This window comes from Marmota marmota, unplaced genomic scaffold (genome assembly GCF_001458135.2).
Source record: "Marmota marmota marmota unplaced genomic scaffold, marMar, whole genome shotgun sequence".
Taxonomy (NCBI): domain Eukaryota; kingdom Metazoa; phylum Chordata; class Mammalia; order Rodentia; family Sciuridae; genus Marmota; species Marmota marmota.
This window is the reverse complement of record NW_026000229.1, coordinates 15365127-15384269: the sequence shown is the minus strand read 5'-3', so window position 1 is coordinate 15384269 and position 19143 is coordinate 15365127. Positions and strand designations below refer to the sequence as shown.

General features: G+C 52.7%; 1 protein-coding gene across 4 annotated transcripts in view; it reads right to left on the bottom strand.

Annotated features, from left to right (window-relative positions):
• The window catches only part of Megf11 (multiple EGF like domains 11), a 212489-nt gene extending 193815 nt beyond the window's left edge, over positions 1-18674 (bottom strand). For 3 of the 4 annotated variants that reach the window (XM_048793497.1, XM_048793500.1, XM_048793499.1), the window contains exons 1-3: positions 18565-18674; positions 14198-14299; positions 11329-11429 (exon numbers count right to left, since the gene is read on the bottom strand). In XM_048793497.1, coding sequence (XP_048649454.1) covers positions 11329-11429; positions 14198-14299; positions 18565-18662 — 301 coding nt within the window. In that variant the 5' untranslated portion in view covers positions 18663-18674. Of the gene's footprint in view, positions 1-11328; positions 11430-14197; positions 14300-18564 lie in introns of those variants that run through there. The other variant, XM_048793501.1, reaches the window with a different exon arrangement.
• Between the last annotated feature and the right edge of the window lie 469 nt (positions 18675-19143).

Here is a 19143-nt window from a genome sequence, read left to right as displayed (position 1 = left end):
GGTAGTGCTTTCTGTAAGTCCATTGTGCAAAAACAAGATTAAAAGGGACGGGCAGAACAAAGAACCAGCTCCCTAACAAAGGCCCCTCCACTTAGTAAATTAGGAGCTCTTTCCACCTGACACACTTTTAAAGGGAAATCTTCAATTACCATGAGGCTGGTGGGGCACAGCAACAAAAGGTCCATCCGGTGACTTTATTCTCAAAGCCCCAGCAGGCATTGAAATGGTTTTATGTAATAGAGATACTAATCTAGTCCATATAATTTTGAGGATCCTTTATGGAGGACTGAAGGGCGTTTGAGCCCTGCGGCTGTTTCAAAGAGATTTTCTGCAGCTTATGCATTTACCTTGCCAAAAGCTTAGCTGAGCAAACAAACAGAGTCCTCTAAATCACGCTCACTCACTGCTGATTTACTATCAGGCCTCTGCAGTTTGTTTGGTGGCTGGAGAAACAGGCCAAGGTCCCTCCACCTGGCCACACCAAAAGGATGGTGGCTGCCTGTAAGTTGGGGCCACCCTGTTCTCACACTTGGGAGCTTCCCTTTCTTCCTAGATGGGCCCAGCATGAAGGTGGCCAGGGGACAAGAAGGCCTCCCTGGCTTTGCCCTTGGTTCCAGGCCCGCCTTTAGCCTGGGGAATGAGATTGATGGTGTCATTCGGCTCCCCCTTCCCACCCCAGCAGGAGCAAAGGCTCTGTTCTAGCTCCCTTGGTGACAATTCAGTGCCACTGGCTGCTTGAAAAGGGGAAGGAGAAAGGAAAATGGGAAACAATGATGGGGAAGGTGACACTCAGAAGAGCCCTGGGAGGAGTGAATGCACAGACGCTCTAAATATGCAAGCAGGCAGGTACATTCAAGGCACGTGGGTCACAGGGGCTTTTTCATGGACAGACATGTAATACACATACACAGCAAGCAACACGGGAGTACGCATGTGCATGCTTCTGTAAGAGGGGAAGATCCTCGCACACTGTGGACCCCAATACTCATAGACATACGTGTGTGATAATGAAAGCCCACAGCTGCATAGTATTTACACCGTGCCCAGCGCGCTCTGAGCTCTTTACATGATTCTCTTACTGAATCCTTACAACACCACCATGAGGAGGGTACAATTGCTACCCCATTTTACGGTTGAGTAAATTGAGGTACAGAGAAGTTAGTCATTTGCCTAAAGTCACATAGGCAGTAGCAGCCATCTGGTTCTAGGGTCTATTCTAACTTTTACATTGTCTGGTGGGACCCGCCCACATTGACACCTCAAACCAGGGTTTGGAGCAGCCTCCACACAGGCAGGGTCCCAACCCCATATGTGCACTCAGCCAGGCACTGGTGTGGGACCGCCCCTTCCTGTGAGGTCCAGATGTAGCACATCTCCAGGAAAAATGAGAACCAGTGACTCTGGTTCAGGCTAAGACTCGGATTGGGGCGAAGGATACTGAATGGCAAAATGTTAAAATTCCCCTGTTCCTGTTGGTAAGTGGGTGCCATCCCTAGTCTGTTCCCAACTTCCCTTCCCATAATCCAGCCACTAGAGGGTTAAGTTAGGGGCCCTGGTTCCTTCTAACTTAGTGGTGAGAACACAAACCCTAAAGTTAAATCTTTTTCACTTATCCCCAGATGTAGACACAGTAGGGACAGTGGGACATGTACCTGCAATAAGGGACCTGGCTCCAGGCTCTTCGTGGGTGGTGGCCAAGGCCTGGTCAAATGTTGTGGGGGATGTCCAGCTCCCCCCAGCCAGTCCCTTGCTCCCACTCAATGGGCAGCTGATCAAGGCTCTTCTGAAGCAAGTCTTCAAAGACACTGAAGTGGCCACTGGGAGGCAGAGAGAGGCTCTGAACTGTCATTGTCACCCTCACTGAAGCCACTCGGCATCCCTTAATCAAAGAGCAAGCATTAGAGGAGATTTAGGGACTGATGTGTCCATCGACTCAAAAACACTGTTAATGGCCACTCTTCTGAAACCTCTCTGCTACAAAGACCAGGAGTCAGGAGGGAAGGAGGTGCTCGAGACCAGGAGGCAGGGCATGAGCGGTGGGTCCTTCCACCAGCTTCCCTCTCTCTGCTACCTCTTCAAGGCCTGGAAGCTCAGCTCTAACCCAAAGGGCCGCCTCCTGGGTTCTGGAACAGTGGGCTCAGTCCCTGCTGTCGGGTCCTGGGATTCTTCACACACAGGTGACATGGGTGCAGACACCAGGACTCTGGGAGGGCTTTAGGAATCTGAGGGGTTCTGGGAACGGGGGAGAGTGGGGATGGAGCCTGACCACCCTCCATTCAGGATCTCAAGGTCCTTCCCAGAGACTACTCCCCTGAGTGTGCCGTGAGGGCCCCAGAGAGAATCCAGCCCAAAGTCAACAGGCCTGCCCAAAGCATGGGCTGCTTGTGGGGCACCCGGCATACAGAGGGTCCCACAGCCTGAGGAGCTCCCTGCCCAGCAAGGGAACCATAAATACATGGGAACATGGGGTGAAGGGGCTGAGATCAGGACAGGCTGAAAAAAGGGAAGTATCCGAGTGGGTTCCAGAGAACGTCCCTCCTTGCGCTGAGTTTTCACAGGCAGCTAAGCAGAAGCTGGGAGAGTCCAGCAGGGTCCTGGGGGCAGCCTGCACAAAGCCCCAGGGAAGGAAAGTGGGGCGTTGAGGTAGGTGGGTGGATTGTCGGGGATCAGCAGTCGGACAATGGGACTCTGGGGAAGCAAGACACAGAATGAGAAGCCTCAGTGCGGAGGATCCTGGGCACAACCCCCCAGGAGAAGGCCACCCATCTACAACTATAAAAAAGATTTTAAAAAATAAAAACAATGCTTCTGCCTGCAGGAGCTTATAGCTCATTCGTTTATTCATTCGACATTTGTTGAACATCTACTCTATGCCAGGCCGAGAAACAAATGGAGGCTGAGAGGGTAAGGGAGGAGGAGGCTACCTTGCCAGAGAGGAAGGCCTCTCTGCCAGGTGACACAGGACTGAGTGAGGTAGCAAGTGGCCACGTGGTGCACTCAGCTTTCTGAGGGAAGAGCATCTAGGCAGGGCCACACGGAGGTCAACGCTTCCCGGGTGCAGAAGGAGCAAGGAGCCCGCGTGGAGAGGCACAGACTGGGAGGAGGCGGTCCCGTCATTAGCTGGGGCTGGGACTCGTGGGGCTTGCCGCAGAGCAAGGTCAGGCAAGCGGCGGATGCCAAGGAGGACCCGAAACCAAGGGGAGCATCCCAGGAGGAATCAGGTGTGGAAGAAGCAGAAGTTGTCGAGCCAGACCTTCAGGAAGTTTCCACAGGGGAAAAACTGCCCTCGGGACAGGTTAGCTCCTTCCCAGGCTTTAGCTGGCCGGGACTCCCAGGAAGGGGATTTGTAGACAAACCTGATTGCTTCTGACACTAATCCAGCTCCCCCCAGAGGATGCCCAGTCAGACTGCAGAGGCTTAATGTTGGCTGCAGCTGGTAATTAAGAAGCAGATCCTTGATCCTTCCACGGCTGTGACAGCCCAGGAACCCTGCCGGTACAGGCTGAGGGTGGGTAAAGGGCTGGCCGCAAAGCTTAGAGCTTGGCCAGCAAAACCCAGAGGCCAGGCCCCAGGTCGCCTATGCCCCCTTGAGCACAGGGCCAGTGCACGGCCATCCACGGCTCACCCCGGCCTGCACACACCCCGTGACCTGTCTCTCTCACCCCTTCGACAGTCTGACTCTCCTCCACGCTGCTGCCCTCACAGCAGCCATCCCCTGATACCACATGGTGTCCCTTGCTGTTCGATGATATCACAAGATTATCCAGGGAGTGTCCTGACCTTGTCTTGCTCTCTCCCACCTCTTATCTTTGTTCATGCTGCCCCTCTGCCTAGAACGTCCTCCTTCATCAAAATAAACACGGAACCATCGCTGGCATTGACTGAGCTCTTACGAGCCAGGCTCTCTTCTAAGCCCTTCATTTGTAGAAACTCATGTCATCTTCACAATGGCCCAAAGGGATAGGTATTTAATGCAGCCCTATTTACAGATGAGAAAACCAAGGCACAGAGAGGGTCACATGAGTCATAGAGGAAGTGAGTGGGGTTTGCTCCCGGCCAGCCACCTTTAAAACTCTGTCTCCACCACAGTCCAGCTCTACTGAGTTCCTACTCATCTTTCAGACTCAGCTCGAAACTAACCCCCTCCAAGGGGTCTCCTGCATGCCCCTGTCCTTCCATCCATGGGTGGAGTTAGTTGCTTCCCACTCAAGTGCCAGGCACTGAGCACAAGGAAGACTGATCCCTCTTCTTCTGAGTGGGATGGACAGGCAAGCAGCAGCAGAACAGCAGGGACAGGCGTGACAGAGGGAGCCTAGGAGTTGTGGGGCCAGGAGAGGGACAGGATGGGTGAGGATCACATGAAACCAAGGGTCATTTGAGTCCCAAACAGACGGCATTCAGAGGGGCACAGGAGGAATCTGCGATAGGAGAATCCATAAAGCCACCGCTGGGTACTGTGGATGCCCAGGCCACGAATTCACTCTTTCGGCAATTTATCAGGGAGGGCCTGGCCAGCGCTAACAAGTGGGCAAGAACAGATCTTTGGTAGTTACATTCCCATTGCGTAGGCATTAATTGGCTTCGGGGTTAAGCATCAGTATTTATGAGTTTGGTCAGCATGAATCACCACCTGGAGCTTAGCCGCTCTGAGCATCCGAAACCCATGTTCTAAGTGCACAGACAGGGCCAGATCATGGTGGCTGCACCAGCAGGGACCTGCCAGGGCAGCCAGGCAGCCCTTCCGTCTCTACCACCAGACTGGTGACATCCTTGCCTGAGCATTTAAACAGTGCCCATCATGCTGTGCTGGCATCTCCTATACTAGCCCACGTGCTTTTTAGTCAAGCCTTATCTCCAGGACTCAGCAGTGCCCGAAAGGCTGGGCAGCTAATAAATATGGACGGATAGATGGAAGGACAGAGGGAAGGAGGGATGACAAAGGAAGCAAAGCTCAGCACCAGGTGTTGGTGACCCAAGGGAGTGTCATCAGCACTGTCTCCATGACAGCAGCAGGTGCGATTCCCCAGGAGCCTGCTAGAGGGCCCCCGGGGAGCTCTGGAGAAGCCGAGCCGCAGCTGGCCCCAGGCTCTGCTCACACCTGCCCTCCACCAGCCCCATCCGCACTCCTTGATCCTGGACCAGAGCCCACCTTCGCAGAATTTTGAAATCAAACAGGTGGGTCTTTAGTCCCCTCCTCTCTTACAAACCTGTTCACCTGCCCTCTTGATTGATTCCATTTCTCTCTTCTAGCCACAGGTTTGCAAAAAGAAAACCCTCTGAAGGAAGAAGAAATACAGGATTTGACGTTGCACCCATCTGAACTCCTAGCTGGCCAAGTGGAAAAGTCACCCAGCCTCTCTGAGCTTCAGTTTTGTGTTCTGTAAAAGGGCAAGAGTGAGTCTGGCTGGCTTCTCCAGTCTGTGAGAGTGGACATACTACATGGACAAGCCATGACATGACACCACTGTTGTCCTCATTAGTGCTAGAAGTTAGCACTCAGTCCAAGAAAGCACTGAATTAAATGTCAAAAGGTCAGCAACAGTGAGGGGCTAAGCAACTCAGTGAGACCCTGTCTCTAAATAAAACACAAAATAGGCCTGAGGAGGTGGCTCAGTGATCAAGTGCCCCTGGGTCAATCCCTAGCACCAAAAAAAAAAAAAAAAAAGTCTAGTTCTAAAGCTCTCAATCCCCTGCTCACTATAAAGCAGTTCTAGCAATGAGGCAGAAAGGGCAAATGTAGCCTTCTCATGTTACAAGTGTCCCCAAAATACAGTGAAGTAGTTTTAAACTAGCTGAGCAAGGTGAATTGTAAAGTGTGATAAAAAGAGTGAGTTTAGAGAAAGAGATTAAGACAAGATGTTGGAGCCAAACTGAAACATCAGACCTGGCCATTGCCCTCCTCCAGCCCAGCCACCTCCAGGAGCCAGGAGCTGGGGACTTAACACCCACACAAAGAACAAAGGCAGACTTGGCCTCAGCCTTGGCCTTGGGAGTTGCCAGCTCCATGCAGGGGAAACTAGGAAATGCTGCCCCCCCCCGCCCCCGCTTCCTGACCCATCTCATGGGAATCAAAGGGAGATCAGTAGAGGAGGGACCAAGGGGTGGGAGGGACCAAGGGGAGTGGGGAAGTACAGGGGAGCACAAGTGGCCAAATTATGCCATTATATTATGTACGTGTATAATTATGTAACAAATCCATCATTGTGCATAAATGCATATAACGCACCAATAAAAAATAGTGGGTCTCAGCAGTCATCATAAATAGGAGGGTCCATCTCCAGGACCTGAGCAAAGAGAACTAACAACTCAAGACACAAGTACCTGATAGAGATGATAAAGGAAATATGTTTAAAATAATAAAAGCTGTAGAATTCATAATGAAAGAATGAACAGGATAGAAAAAGAACATGCATATCTGAAAAGGAACCCCCCAAACTCCTAGGAATTAAGCCTGTTGTCACTGAAATGAAGACCTCCACGGACAGGTTAATCTGCTGTGAGACCTGAACAACGGATCTGAGGAGCTTGCTCAAGATGCTGCACAGAGAGATGAGAGATGAAAAATGGGATTTAGGGAAGAGCATGGGATGGGAGGGCCTGGCAACTGGAGCTCCAACCTGAGAGACTCAAGAGAATGGAGGAGATTTTTGAAGAGATACAGTTGAGAATTTTCCCGAATTGCTGGAGGACATGAATCTTGAGCTTTGCAGAAAATGTGTACCTCTGAAAAGCAAATGGTGTAAATAAAAATAACTCCTTGCCCCGACACACATCCCCAAGAACCTGCAGAGCCACGCCACAGTGAAGTCCAGAACACAAAGGAACCACATCCTCGCTCTGCTGCAAGAAAAGCTCAGCACAGACCACACCAGGTGAGAGCGAGGGCAAACTCACGACCTTTCCAGACAAATAAAGCCCAAGAGAGGTGAGCACCATGGGCCCTCCACGAAGGAACAACTGGAGATCCTTCAAGAAGGAAGCTGAGCCCAGAGTGCAATGCAAAAAGAGAGAGGGTAAGCAAAGTAGTGAACACACGAGTCAAATTTATTTAAGTAGCATTTGGGTGTTCAAAATAACAGCAATAGTAAAACAGGCACCTAAGTCATGCACTGGTGCAAGGAGTTCACTGGATTTAACTCCTATGAGCCCCCCCATTCCCTCTGCACCCCCCACCTCCCAGGTTCTCCGGAGCTGGCACAGCCCACCCCTCTGGGGCCAGACTGACCGAGCATGTAGAACCTCCCCAGGGCCACAGCCCGAATGGGCCATCAGTCACTTAAGTACCTGGAGTTTCTAGATAATTCTGGGCTCTGGCATTTCAAGTGACCACTGGAAGGACCAGAAAACAACATCTGAAAGTCTAGAGCACTAAGTCCCCTTGGGGAAAATGTGACCAAGAGTACACAGGAGACAGAGGGATTCAGCAGATGGACCCCCTCCTTGCCGTCTCTCTGCTGTCCATCGGGAGAAGCCCTGAGCACCTGGGGATGCATCTATGGGCAACCCGTTGGGCCTCTTTGAAACTTACTCAGAAGCCGTGGGCAGCACAGAAACTTCCCCTTACACAACATATCAGGGGGTTCTCAAAGCCAGGTTCCTGGTCCAGCATCTCTGGGGAACTTGTTAGAAATGCAGATTCTCAGCCTGCTAGGTAACAAGTCTTCCAGGTTGACTCTGATTGGGCACGATCAAGTCTGTGAACCTCCTGGGAAGAGCACACACAGCCCAATTAAGTTATTTAGGTACATCTGAATGAACTGTAAGTGTTGGAGCATTCAGGTGGGACTTGTGATAAGCTTTAATACTGCTCGCTAAATGTTTCTGGCCCTCTGCTTTCAAGACTAGCTGCAGCCCTCTTCTCTCTCCACCAGCACCTTAGTGCATTCCAGAGAGTGGCTGCTCCATCAGCTGAGGCCCTGGGCTAAAGTTGGCAAGGAACTGACCTCAGCTCGCCTACAACAGGCACAAGATATGAACAAGAAAAAAAAATGCTCTTTTAAGCCACTGGGATTTAGGTATTGTTTGTTACTGCAGCATAACCCAGCCTATCCAGTCTGTTACTAGGCTGATATTTTCAAAGAGCACATCTTCCCAAAGTGCCTTGAACCCCATCGCCTAGGTGACAGTCTGTTTTACCAAGACATAAAAGCTATGCAAAGACAAAGGTACTCACAGCACTGTCTCAAAGGAAAGAAGAAAGACACTTATGCTCAGTGGTCTTCAGGAAATCTTTGATGCCTGGTGACCAAGGTGGGGCCAGAAGCCAGCCACTTCTGCAGATAATGGGAGGGGAAAGGTGTGTACTGGGAAGGAGGCAAGGGGCAGGTCTGATGTGATCTCCACATCCCTGATGAGGACAGCTGTTCTGAAGAGGAGGAAATGCTACTAAGGAGACCAACACAGTGCCACTCCAGATCTGTGTTGAGCTCTGTGTTTTCCAGGACACTCTCACTATTTCTTCTCTTCCTCCTTCCATGCACAGGATGGTCCATCCTATCCCAGTTGGTCCAGAGAGGCCAAGGGACTTGCACAAGATTGCGCAGCAAGTTACTGACAGAATCACCCAAGGCTTTCCCTCCCAGGCCACTGTCCTACTGCCTGTTAGAAACATGTTTCCAGGAAGATGATTTGGAGAGAGGGTGACACTCCCCCTGCCCCTGCCCAGAACTCAGGAGTTATTCTCGTGCAGGGTTCTCCTTGGGACTTTTAGCGTCAGACGTGTTCTTAAGAAGCTGGAGGTTCTCTGGCCCCTGGGAGGAGGAAGGAGAAATGCAGGGGCAGGGGAACCAGGTTTTCAAGCTTTTCACCTGGTACCCAGGCCCTGAGCACAGTCTTGACCATCTTACTAACACTTCTCCCTCTCACACGCTCCCTCGCCTGGGCCTGTCTCTCTGGTGAACAAGTGTTGACATCTGAGCGAGCTGGAGGCTCCCAGCCCTTTCCTCCCATCCCAAGAAGCAGGCGGGTGCTGATGACAGCTGACGTCCACGTGCTACGGGCTGCATTGTAACCCTCCAATGCCCACTTGCTGAAGGCTTCACCCCGACACCTCAGACCACGACCTTACTTGGAGACTGGGTCTTACAGAGGTAGTTAGGTCAAAATGAGGTCATCAAGGAGGCTCCCAATCCAACACGACCATGTTATTATAAAAAGAAGACATTTGGAGACACACGCAGGCACACATGCCATATGGAGATTGGGGTTACCCTGTCGCAAAGCAAGAGGCTGCCAGAAGCCAGGAGAGAGGCCTGGGACAGATCTTCCCCTGGCGGCCAGCCCTGCCCACTGACTCTGACCTCCCGAACTGTGAGCCCATGAACTACTGTCTTAGCCACCAGCCTGTGGCTCTTGGTAAAGCTGCCTGGGAATTTAATGCTCCCGCCTGTGCCTAACCTAGCCAGCCTGCCTGTTCCCTTCCAGCCCACGCCCCGCCTCAGCTGGCACTGAAGAGGTTCCCTCTCCTCCCCACCCCGAGACGTCAAGTCAGCCCATCCCTCATGATCCAGCCCAACGTCCCATGAAGTGAGCGCAGGTCACATCACTCTCTTCTGCCTGAGTGCGTCTGTCTGTCTGTCTCACACCCAGGCTCTGGCTGTTGGGGATAGCTTTGCAGAGAGTTCATCCTGCCTTGCCCTGAGGATGCAGACTGCGCAGGGCAGGAGCCACACCTCATCCTCCCCGCACATGCACATCCGCTGTCCTCTCCTGGGAACAGACCCAGTCCTAAAAGTGGCTTTCCAAGCTCAGCTTCCTGGTGGACCAGCCATGGCCACCCGCCGCTGGAGCTTACGTAAGGAGTAGGTCAGGAGGCTAAGAAGTCCCTTCCCAGTCAGCAAGACGGGGCCCTGAAATCAGGACACTTGGCACGCCAGCCCAAGCTTTTTCCCAGCATCCACTCGTGGGAATCCGGCAGGGCATGTGCTCGTCCATCCCGGAGCCTTGTGCTGACACCCAGACTCCTTTATAACTTCCTGAGGCCATCGCCGTGCCCTGGCCTTGGGCAGGCCCCACACGTCCACCCTGCTCGGGCTTTATGAGCTCACGAACTGCCTGACCTGCTTCACTCCGCGTGGGCAGAGCCGCTGCAGAGCTCCGTGCTGACCTCGCTTCTGCCCCCACGTCCCCAGAGTCCCCCATCCCAGGTGAGGCACAGCCAGGGACTAGTCCTCGCTCAGTTCTCTGCCTGTTCCTGAGAAACAACCTTTGGGACTTGCTTTGAGTGAATTTCTTTGCATTTTTCCTACAAAAGCCATCACTATTGAACCCACTTGCAGAAGCATTTTTCATTCATTCCTGCAATGCTATTAGAATCGAGCTTCTCCAGCATCAGGGGTGATGTGACAACAGGAGAGGGAACTGTCATTTCATTCCCGAGAAAAACCCGCTCACCCTGCCTGAATCCCCTCTGCCCAGCCCCCTCTGCCCACCTGGATGGCAAGGAGGAGGCAGGACTCTCCACCTGAGAGCAGAGGCTTTGGGATGGGGTCACCTCTCCGGCACTAATTACAAGCCTCCCAGCTGCTCTGACAATCAAGGACACACTTACATGCCACTGGACAGTCCCCAGGTCCCATTCCACTGGGCAGTGAGTGGGAAAAGTCCCTTAGACTCTGGCAGGACCCACAGTTGTTGTCCCAGGGAGGTGAAGTGACTGGCCCAAGCCCACGTGGCAGGCACGCAGGGACCAGAGACCCCACTCCCGGGTGCTTCCCACTGTACCACACTGCTCCACCCAGAGGGCTGTAGCTCTTCTCTTCCTGGGGGACACTAAGGCTTCTGTTCTCTGAGCTGACACAGGGTAAGAGGTGACGCGTGTCTTCCACGCACTGTCTTTACCCAGTGTCCTCCAGTTCTTTGTGGAAATCCTCCTGGCTCTGCTCCCTCTGGTCTGCCTTATCCCTGCCATCCTCTTCTTGGGGACTGTGGTTTTGCCATCTGATGTGGCAAGCTTCCTCCCTCCCTCTCCTGCCTCCAACAAAGCCTGCTTGGGCACCTGCGACAGCCTAGGCCCAGTACCGGGCACTCAGCTCTGCTCCCCTCTGTCCCCTAGAGGGCCCGCTCTAGAAAGCTCCACCTCTCCCCTGTCCCCATCGGGGCCTGAACTGCCCGGCTCCCATCCACCCCATGAGGAGGTGGATCTGATGGCCGAACCCTTGCTAACTAACGTGTTTGCACTAAACCCACCACCCTGTCAGCACACGCAGCAGACAGAGACTTCTGGTGCTCTGGGGTCAGCTGGGGCCGACAACAGCCCTGTCTCTCTCCCCTTCCCCTCCCACCCCGCCCACCCGCACTCAGGCCAGGGGAGCAGCAGCCCCTACGTACGTATGCAGAAGTCTCCGTTCTCGTAGTAGCCAGGGCAGCACTGGGACCTCCGCCGGTACATGGTCCGGAGGCCGCGCCGATACGCCGTCTTATAACTGATCCTAAGGCACAAGGGAGAAAGCCACGTGAGGGCATTGAAAATCAATGGCTCCCGTTTAGGGTGATATTTGTGTTAAGCTATATGGAGGATGCCATTCAATAATTACTCTGGAATGCACAGCGGCTTTGAATATGAAGGAACACAATAAAGAAAAATCAATGGCGGGGTCTGTGTCACTGAGGAGCCGAGCGCACTGCGAGCAGGGCCAGTGGCTAACCCGTGGCTTCCAGATCTCTTCTACGCAGAAGGACCAAGGTGGACACAGTCTGGCTTGACACGGTGGGGGGCAGCCGTGGGCTTCACTTGGTTCCTTGACACTTCCAGATTCTGGGCTGGAGGAGCCCATGGAGGCCGGACAGGAGTCAGGCCCTGAGAGTTGCTGGGCCCACCCCGCCCTACTCCTGGACCTGGGGTCTGGGCTGCCCACTCAGAGAACTGAAGCAAAAGGACCCACTGAGTCCTACTCTGTCCCTCATAAATCTCCCTCACCCCCAAAATAACAGCTCCTGGAGAGCCTCACGTGCTCTCCCCGGGAATCTCTAAACCTCACACTGCAGAGGAAGGGGCTGGGCCCAGAGGGCAGGAGACACCCCGGCCTGGGACCCAGGGACCTGGGTGCTAGTCCCTGGGCACAAGTGTTAACGCTTGGTCCTGTCCCAATAGCCCCTGAGGCAGCCATGTTATGATGCCCTATTTATGGGCTCTCTTTTATTACTTGTTTAGAGTTTTTATTTTACATTAGCCCATAACTCCCACCCTTTGTTTTATGGATGAGAAAAACTGAGATTCAGAGAGGTTAATGACTTGCTTGTGGTTACACAGCTAAAAAGCATCAGATTCAGGGTTCAAACCCAGGTCACCCTAATTTCAAAGCCACAAGGCCCCACTGGCTGCTCTATGCCAGTCCTCTCAGGGTGGCTCTCGGGCCCTGCAGTGGGTCATGGTGAAGGAGTAAGGCAAGGGAAATAGGGATATATAAGGACAGAACCCTGAGGAGGGAATCAAAAGCCCCTTTGTCACAAGTAAAGTTAAAGTGGAGGAGATTTGATGGGGCCATCAGAGACCAGAGAGGGGAAGTAACTTGCTCAAGGCCATGGAGTTCACATAGGACCAGCCCCAGGTCCCCGGGCCTCAGAGTCAGGGCTCTTTCTGTCCCCCTCAGACTCACGGGCCCTGCCCTATGGACCCCTCCACAGTAGCAGAGCAGCAGGGGCGGAGGTGCCCACAGCCTGCCTCCTGCAGAGGGTGGGCCAGGTGGGGAAGGGAGTCCCCCCAGCACAGGCCCAGACAACCTCCCAGTCCTAAAGCTCTCGCTTCATGACAAATGACAATGCAGGCCTCAGGGAAATCTGTGATATTTGGGAATGTCGTGAGCTAAGGTCATTCTACTTCGTCAAAAGCCCATAATGGAAGGTAAGCCGGCCTCCCAGGGAAGCAGCTTCCTCTGCACAGGAGGCAGTATCGGGGGCTGTGTGAGCCTTGCAGATAAAGAATGAATGACTCCATCCCAGCACCGGAAAGAAAATGACTCAGAGGAGTTTGACTGAGAGGTCATCATTCGGTCCATTGTCCCCACCAAGTTGGAGTACCCTGAGCCCTCCCAAAGGGGAGGTGGGCTTGGCATCGTTAACATGAATGCCTGTGAGGAGAGAGATGCCACCCCTTGTCTCTGGCTCCCCTTCCTGGTTTGCTCCCCCTGTGGGAAGCAGGACAGGGCAGGGCCATGGGCCAGGCTGCTTTCAGGAGAAGGACCCTGAGCAGACGGATGGTGCTGCTTTCAGCATGCACACTCCGGGTCATTGGGAGAGTTGCAAGTCGACTCGATAATTTAACAAAATAATTCATGTTCTGGGAATATAACCTGTTTTAATAAGCAGCCATTCCCTCACCCATGCCTAGGGGTGATGGACGGCAGCTGTGGCCTCCAAGTATCCAAAAGAGCCACACTCTGAGCAAAACTGGCTCTGGCACAGGGATGCCAGGGAGCAGGGGAGGAGCAGGACTCCCATCTCTACCTTTGACCAGGGCCACAAGCAACCAACTCTGGTAAACCTGGGGGAGGTTAGAGGGAATAGTTGGCCCCATCTCCACATCTCAGGTTCAAAGGCTAGAGGAGGGGGATGTGGTCATGGCTGAGTAGCTCCTGTTAGATCAACCTTTTTGCAACTAACAACTATGAAATCTGGAGGAAAACATAAAAAGCAACTCCTTGGAGACATTAGAGAGAGAATAAAAGTAGAGGTGAGTGGACACTTTTTTTTTTTTTTATGTGCTGATGTAGGGATTGAACCTAGGGCCTCATGAATGCTAGGGAAGAAGGGAATGGCCCCAAGCAGAAAACAATAGCTCAATAATACTCCCAGTGACTAAAATTCAAACAGAAAACACACAGTCTTACTATGGACGACTGGGGTTCCAACCTGAGGGGACCATGGGGTATGGCATAGATGTGTTTCATGGCTGTGCCCTCCACCATCAGGGTGGGGAAGCTGGGGTGTTCATCTACCAGCTCCCCATCTGTCCCTGGCTGAAGATGCCCCCAAGGCCATTAACTCTCTAGCTTTTCTGGCTGCCCAGCCCTCACCAGGCTCCTCTGGCCAGAAAGCAGCGGCCAGCCGTGTACCTCAGGCATTCAGTGTGCAGAGAGTGGCAAGGGGGCTCCGGAGGTGAGTGGTGACATCTGCTCCGGGGTTTTTTTACTAACTTGCACCAAGGCAAGCCATGAGGACCTGCACCCTTCCTGCCCCATCATCTGAGAGAGGTACTCACCGGTGCCGGGTGCACTTGAACCAGTTGAGGATATCTGTGCATCGCGTGTAATAGATCTGATCAAAGGGGTGTGCATACGACTCCTGGACAGTCACGGCATAGCTGGGAACCAGACAGGGCATAGGAGCCATGGTCAGCATTGGACAGGATGACTGACCTGAAGTCAGGATGCTGCCTCCCTCCCCAGACTCACCCACCATAGCCCTGAGGCCACTCCCCAATCTCCCCCGCTACCTTGGATGCCCCCAGTATGCAAACCTCCCTGACCCTAGGCTGGCCCCAGGACACATCACATCCCTTACTGACCTCTGGCCCAGCTAATTTTCTAAAATTCTAGCTCATTTTTTCATTTGTCTGAGAATGAACAAAGGAAGGTTTAGGTTTATATTGTATGGTTCTGGAAGGCAGGGTTGACAAATTTTTTAAAAAATATTTTATGTAAGCCAGGCACAGTGGTGCATGCCTGTAGTCCTATTATCTAGGAGGCTGAGGCAGGAGGATCACTTGAGCCCAGGAGTCCAAGGCTAGCCTGGGCAACATAGTTAAGACCCACTTCTAAGACAAAATTATATATGTATATAAATAAATATTCAGATACATATGTTAAATGTTTTTTCAGATTTTTGTCATTTTCAAAAAACATGTATGGAAGCTGATCTTGGTAGTAACCCTTTGAAATAAGTTGCCCCATTTTATAGATGAAAAAACTGAGGCTCAGAAAGGCAACTTGCCCAGGTCACTCAGCTGGTATCAACTGCTAATATTTATTAAGTGTCCTGTGTTAAATGTTTTAATCCCTTTTAATTCTCAGACAACCTTATGAAATAAATGGAATTATTGTTCTCACTGTAATAGACAATGAAACTGAGCCTCAGCTAGCGTAAGTGACTTCCCCAGATTCCCCCAGCGACTCTCTAGCCTATTCTACCTCTGGTGCATTTGGGGACACATCAAGGACATGCCCTCAAACCTCCTGATAGGAGAGGTATTCTGTCCATCTACCTTTTAGCTGTAAATCTGGACCTGTGGGTAGAAGCCATAGGGAAACAGATCTCAGCTTAACCAAAGTAAGCCTTCCTCCTGTCCCGCTGGTGGGGTGGTGTGAAATGGCACCTCCTATGCAGGCTGTAGCACACCCAGCTGAGGGCTCAGGAATTCATTTGAAGTAGATTGGTCTTATTCAGTGTTTCCCCCAGAAGGCGCCTGACCTGGGCCAGATGGCCAGGTCCAGGCTCTAAAAGCCTGTCTGCTTTGCCTGAGGACACTGTGTTGGATCGTTTGCACGGGTGCTGGGCTTGTGTGGGTTTTGCACGGGTGCTGGGCTTGTGTGGGTACACAGCAGATTCTCAAATGCCTCAAAGGTCAAAGGTCTGGAATTCAGCAGGAGACAATGCTCAGGGACCTGGGTGGTGGGAAATTCTACTGGATGGGCTAAGGATGTAAGAAGGGCTCTTGATATGTCCCCGCCGGCTGGCATGCTGGAGAGGCGCCAGAGGCACAAATCTATTCAGACACAGCCGGAACCTCGGCTCATCTCCAGGCTTAGGGAAACTGAGGCCTCTCCAACTCTGAAAATCCATGGCACTGTGACACATCTCCCAAGTGCCTCACTGAGAGGCGGGAGAATGCCCGGGGCAGAGTGCCAGGCTCTGAAGCCTAAACTCATGGGGCCACGAGTGAAGTTTGTCGCTTGTTAGCAGCACATCCTTGCATGTGTGTCTCAACTCCTGTATTATCAGAGACTTCATGGGATTATTGTAAGGACTAAAGGAGAGCAATAATGATATCTATCTATCCCTTAGCATGATGGGAAGATAAAACAAGATAAATGTATAAAATGCTTGCCAGGAACACAGTAAGTGTGTAACAGATGTTGGCCATCATCATGATGACAGGCAACGTTTTACTTCCTGTGTCATCACAGAAGGAGACTTCCTCCTTGACCAGAGCGGAGGACAGAGGAAGCAAGACCTGCACTCAGAGCGAGTCCCCACCTTTGTTAAGCACTTGGGGGTTCCAACACTGAAAAGGACAGTGGCTGCTCAGAAGAAAGGCACTAGCTCAACAGAGAGAGAGATGGGGTGTCAGGCAGAGATGGACCCAGCTCTGCAGGATGCCCTGGGCTGACTGAGTCTGGCAATGAGACCTTGTACAGACTCCAAGTCTCTGACCTGAAGTGTGTGTCCCAGCTTCATGGCTGGGTGGTTTAACACTCCTCATTTGCCAACATGCTAATGAGGGGGCAGATTAATCTTGTAGAGCCAGGCTTTACTAGCCAGGGGAGGTCTCCACACTGGGTTTTATGGTGGAGGGGCATAATTAATGAGGAGCCTGCCAGAAGCACTAATCCAGCTGGGAAATTCTCCCTAAGCGGTCTCTGAGGACCGGGTATATTTCTGGAATGACGCAGATCTGTGCATGTATAACTGGCAGTCGAGCTCCGTTGGAAAAGTCGAGAAGGAGGCACCGTGGTGTCAGCAGGCAAGGCCTCCCTGCTGCAGCAGGAGGAGCCCAGAGGTCCCCAGCCTTAGCTACGCTCCTGTCTGCTCACTCAGGCTGCAGCTTCAGCTGATGGTCTTACTCGCCCATCCCAAGGCCCAGCCCAATATTTTCACATTCCAAATGCATTCATGGTGCCAAGGTTTAGGAAATTAAGAATTTGGTTTATGTTTGAACAGATCCACTGGTAGAAATGGGACTGTGAGAAGAGGAAGTCAGTGTGGGCCCTGCCATTAGGAAAGGCTCCCTGGAAAAGAAGACCCCTGGCCACACACAGAAGTGGGCAGATGGAAAGGGGGTGTCCTAGGGCCTGTCATACAGGAAGCACTGGTCCTCTACTGAGCCACATGATGGAAGTGCTTAGCTGAGGCTGGAGGCCAAAAGACTAATGGGAGGCTCTACCTGCTACCTCCCTGACCCACTGGGAAATAAAGGCTTAAATTCACCGAAACCAGAGGGGCAAGGGGCCTGAGTAGACCTTGGAAACTCATGGAAAGCTTATGAAAAATGTGATATTGGCTCAGAATCCCTGGGGCTAGGCCCCCAGACTGTTTTCACACCCCTCCCCCACAGTGAGTCTAGTGTGCGTAGGTCTGTGATACCAGTTCCTGCAGCCAGAGTTGTCAGGAAAAGACAAAAACAGAGCTTTATGGTCCTCAGAGCACTTTAATGACACTGGTGGCCTTGATCCTCCAATGAGGCTGTGGGGCAAGAGTAATTTCTCTCCCCACTGTCAGAGCTGCATGTGGACTCAGAGTGGTTCAGAGACTTTCCCAACATCATAGAGCTAAAGGTAGAAAAATCCAGATTGGAATGCACTGAGGTCTTCCCACCACCCCTCTCCTATGCTTCTTGGGTTGCCAGACCACTGCCTTTTGCTCCAGTCTCCCCTCTGTCAGGCTGCCACTAGAACATCCTGTCACAGCAGATCACTCTAGTGAGGCACTGTCCCCATGCCTCCCACCCAGTCCCTCCTGGCCCACAGGTGTCCAGGACACAGAGCTGGCCATTCACCATCATAGGCAGGGAGCGGGCACGGCCCAACTCGCCTCCCTCCTCTATCATCTGCTTCCCCCACCCCACATCAGGCCTTCATCTTAATTTTATTCATTTGATTTATTAGCATCTAAGTGGCAGAGTCGTCCTGGTCAGCACAGCCAATCAATTCCAGGGTTTAATTCGGTTTTTCCTGATTGGGTCTCTGGTCACTGTCTTTCTGCTCACCAAAATCAATACTTTAACCTTGTGCTTCAAAGTCAGACCATCTGCAGGGAACCAGCCTGTTCCCCAGGGCTAAGGCAGAAGGCAGCCTGCTCTCCTGCTGTGCCCTCGGGCACCCTTCCTCTGGCAGCCCTCCGCCCCCACCAGAACAGAAGCAACAGGGCTATTCCCCTCCTCAGGGCAGGCTGCTGGCCACCCAACCAAGCTGCCATATTGCTGCCAGTCCCTGGAGACCAGATCAGGCACCCCCAGCATATCAGAGAGCAAGACAGGTGGGATCCTGGTCCACTTCCTGTCATTTACTGTACCCCACCTGGCTGTGGACGGAGACTACACTCCTCTGGGCCTCTAAGTCCCTGAATGTAAATTGAGTGGGACGTGCGATCACAGGGAAGGCCAGGACTGGACTGTCCCCTGCACTGTCCACTGCAGTTCATCTAAGTCGCCTCCACTCTGACTTCCCCCAGTGCTGGGCTCAGAAGAAATCCACACTGCTCAGCCCTGTCCTCCTGCACCTGAGCTGAGCCCCCAGCTGGACAGCAGGCCCTCTGTGGACAGCGGCAGCCTCTCCTGATGCTGCTCTGGCCCCCATGATGCCAAGCCCAGGGCGAGCCCCTCGGAGTGCCAGCTCAGCGTCTGCTTCTTACCTCTCCCAGTGGCTGCACACGTTGGGGTCCTCGGGGTTCAGAGCGAGGGTGGCTTGCAGGAGGAAGGAGGCAGCCAGGCCCGCCACGAAGAGCGCCATCGGGGCCCTGAGTGGAGAACAAAGGAGGCAGCTAGTTACTCAGACCGTGTGGCCTGGCATCTGTCTGGCACCAAGACTTCCCACAGGAGCCCGCAGAACAGGCCTGCCACACACACGCTTCCATCGCGTGGGGTAGTGAGCATTTGATATTTTACGCTTGTGGGCTTGACTAACGCCATAATAGTCCTTCAGTTCTGAGTAAGTGGAGTGTGGGAAGCCTGACTCAGAGAAAAGCCCATATTCCCAGCCAGGGGCTCCGGTTTTTGGCTCAGGGACTGCTCCAAGATGAAAGTTATAGACCTAACAAAAGTTAAAACCCTTCTACCCTAGAAAAATGCCCAAACACACTAATTTGGCTATAGTTTCAGGATGTCCTGAGGTCCCTGAGGCCTGGACCCGAGAACTCTGGGATCTGGCCTACTTGAGAGGCAGCAGCCCCCCCTCCCACCAAACACACACAACAAAAAAACAACCCAAACAA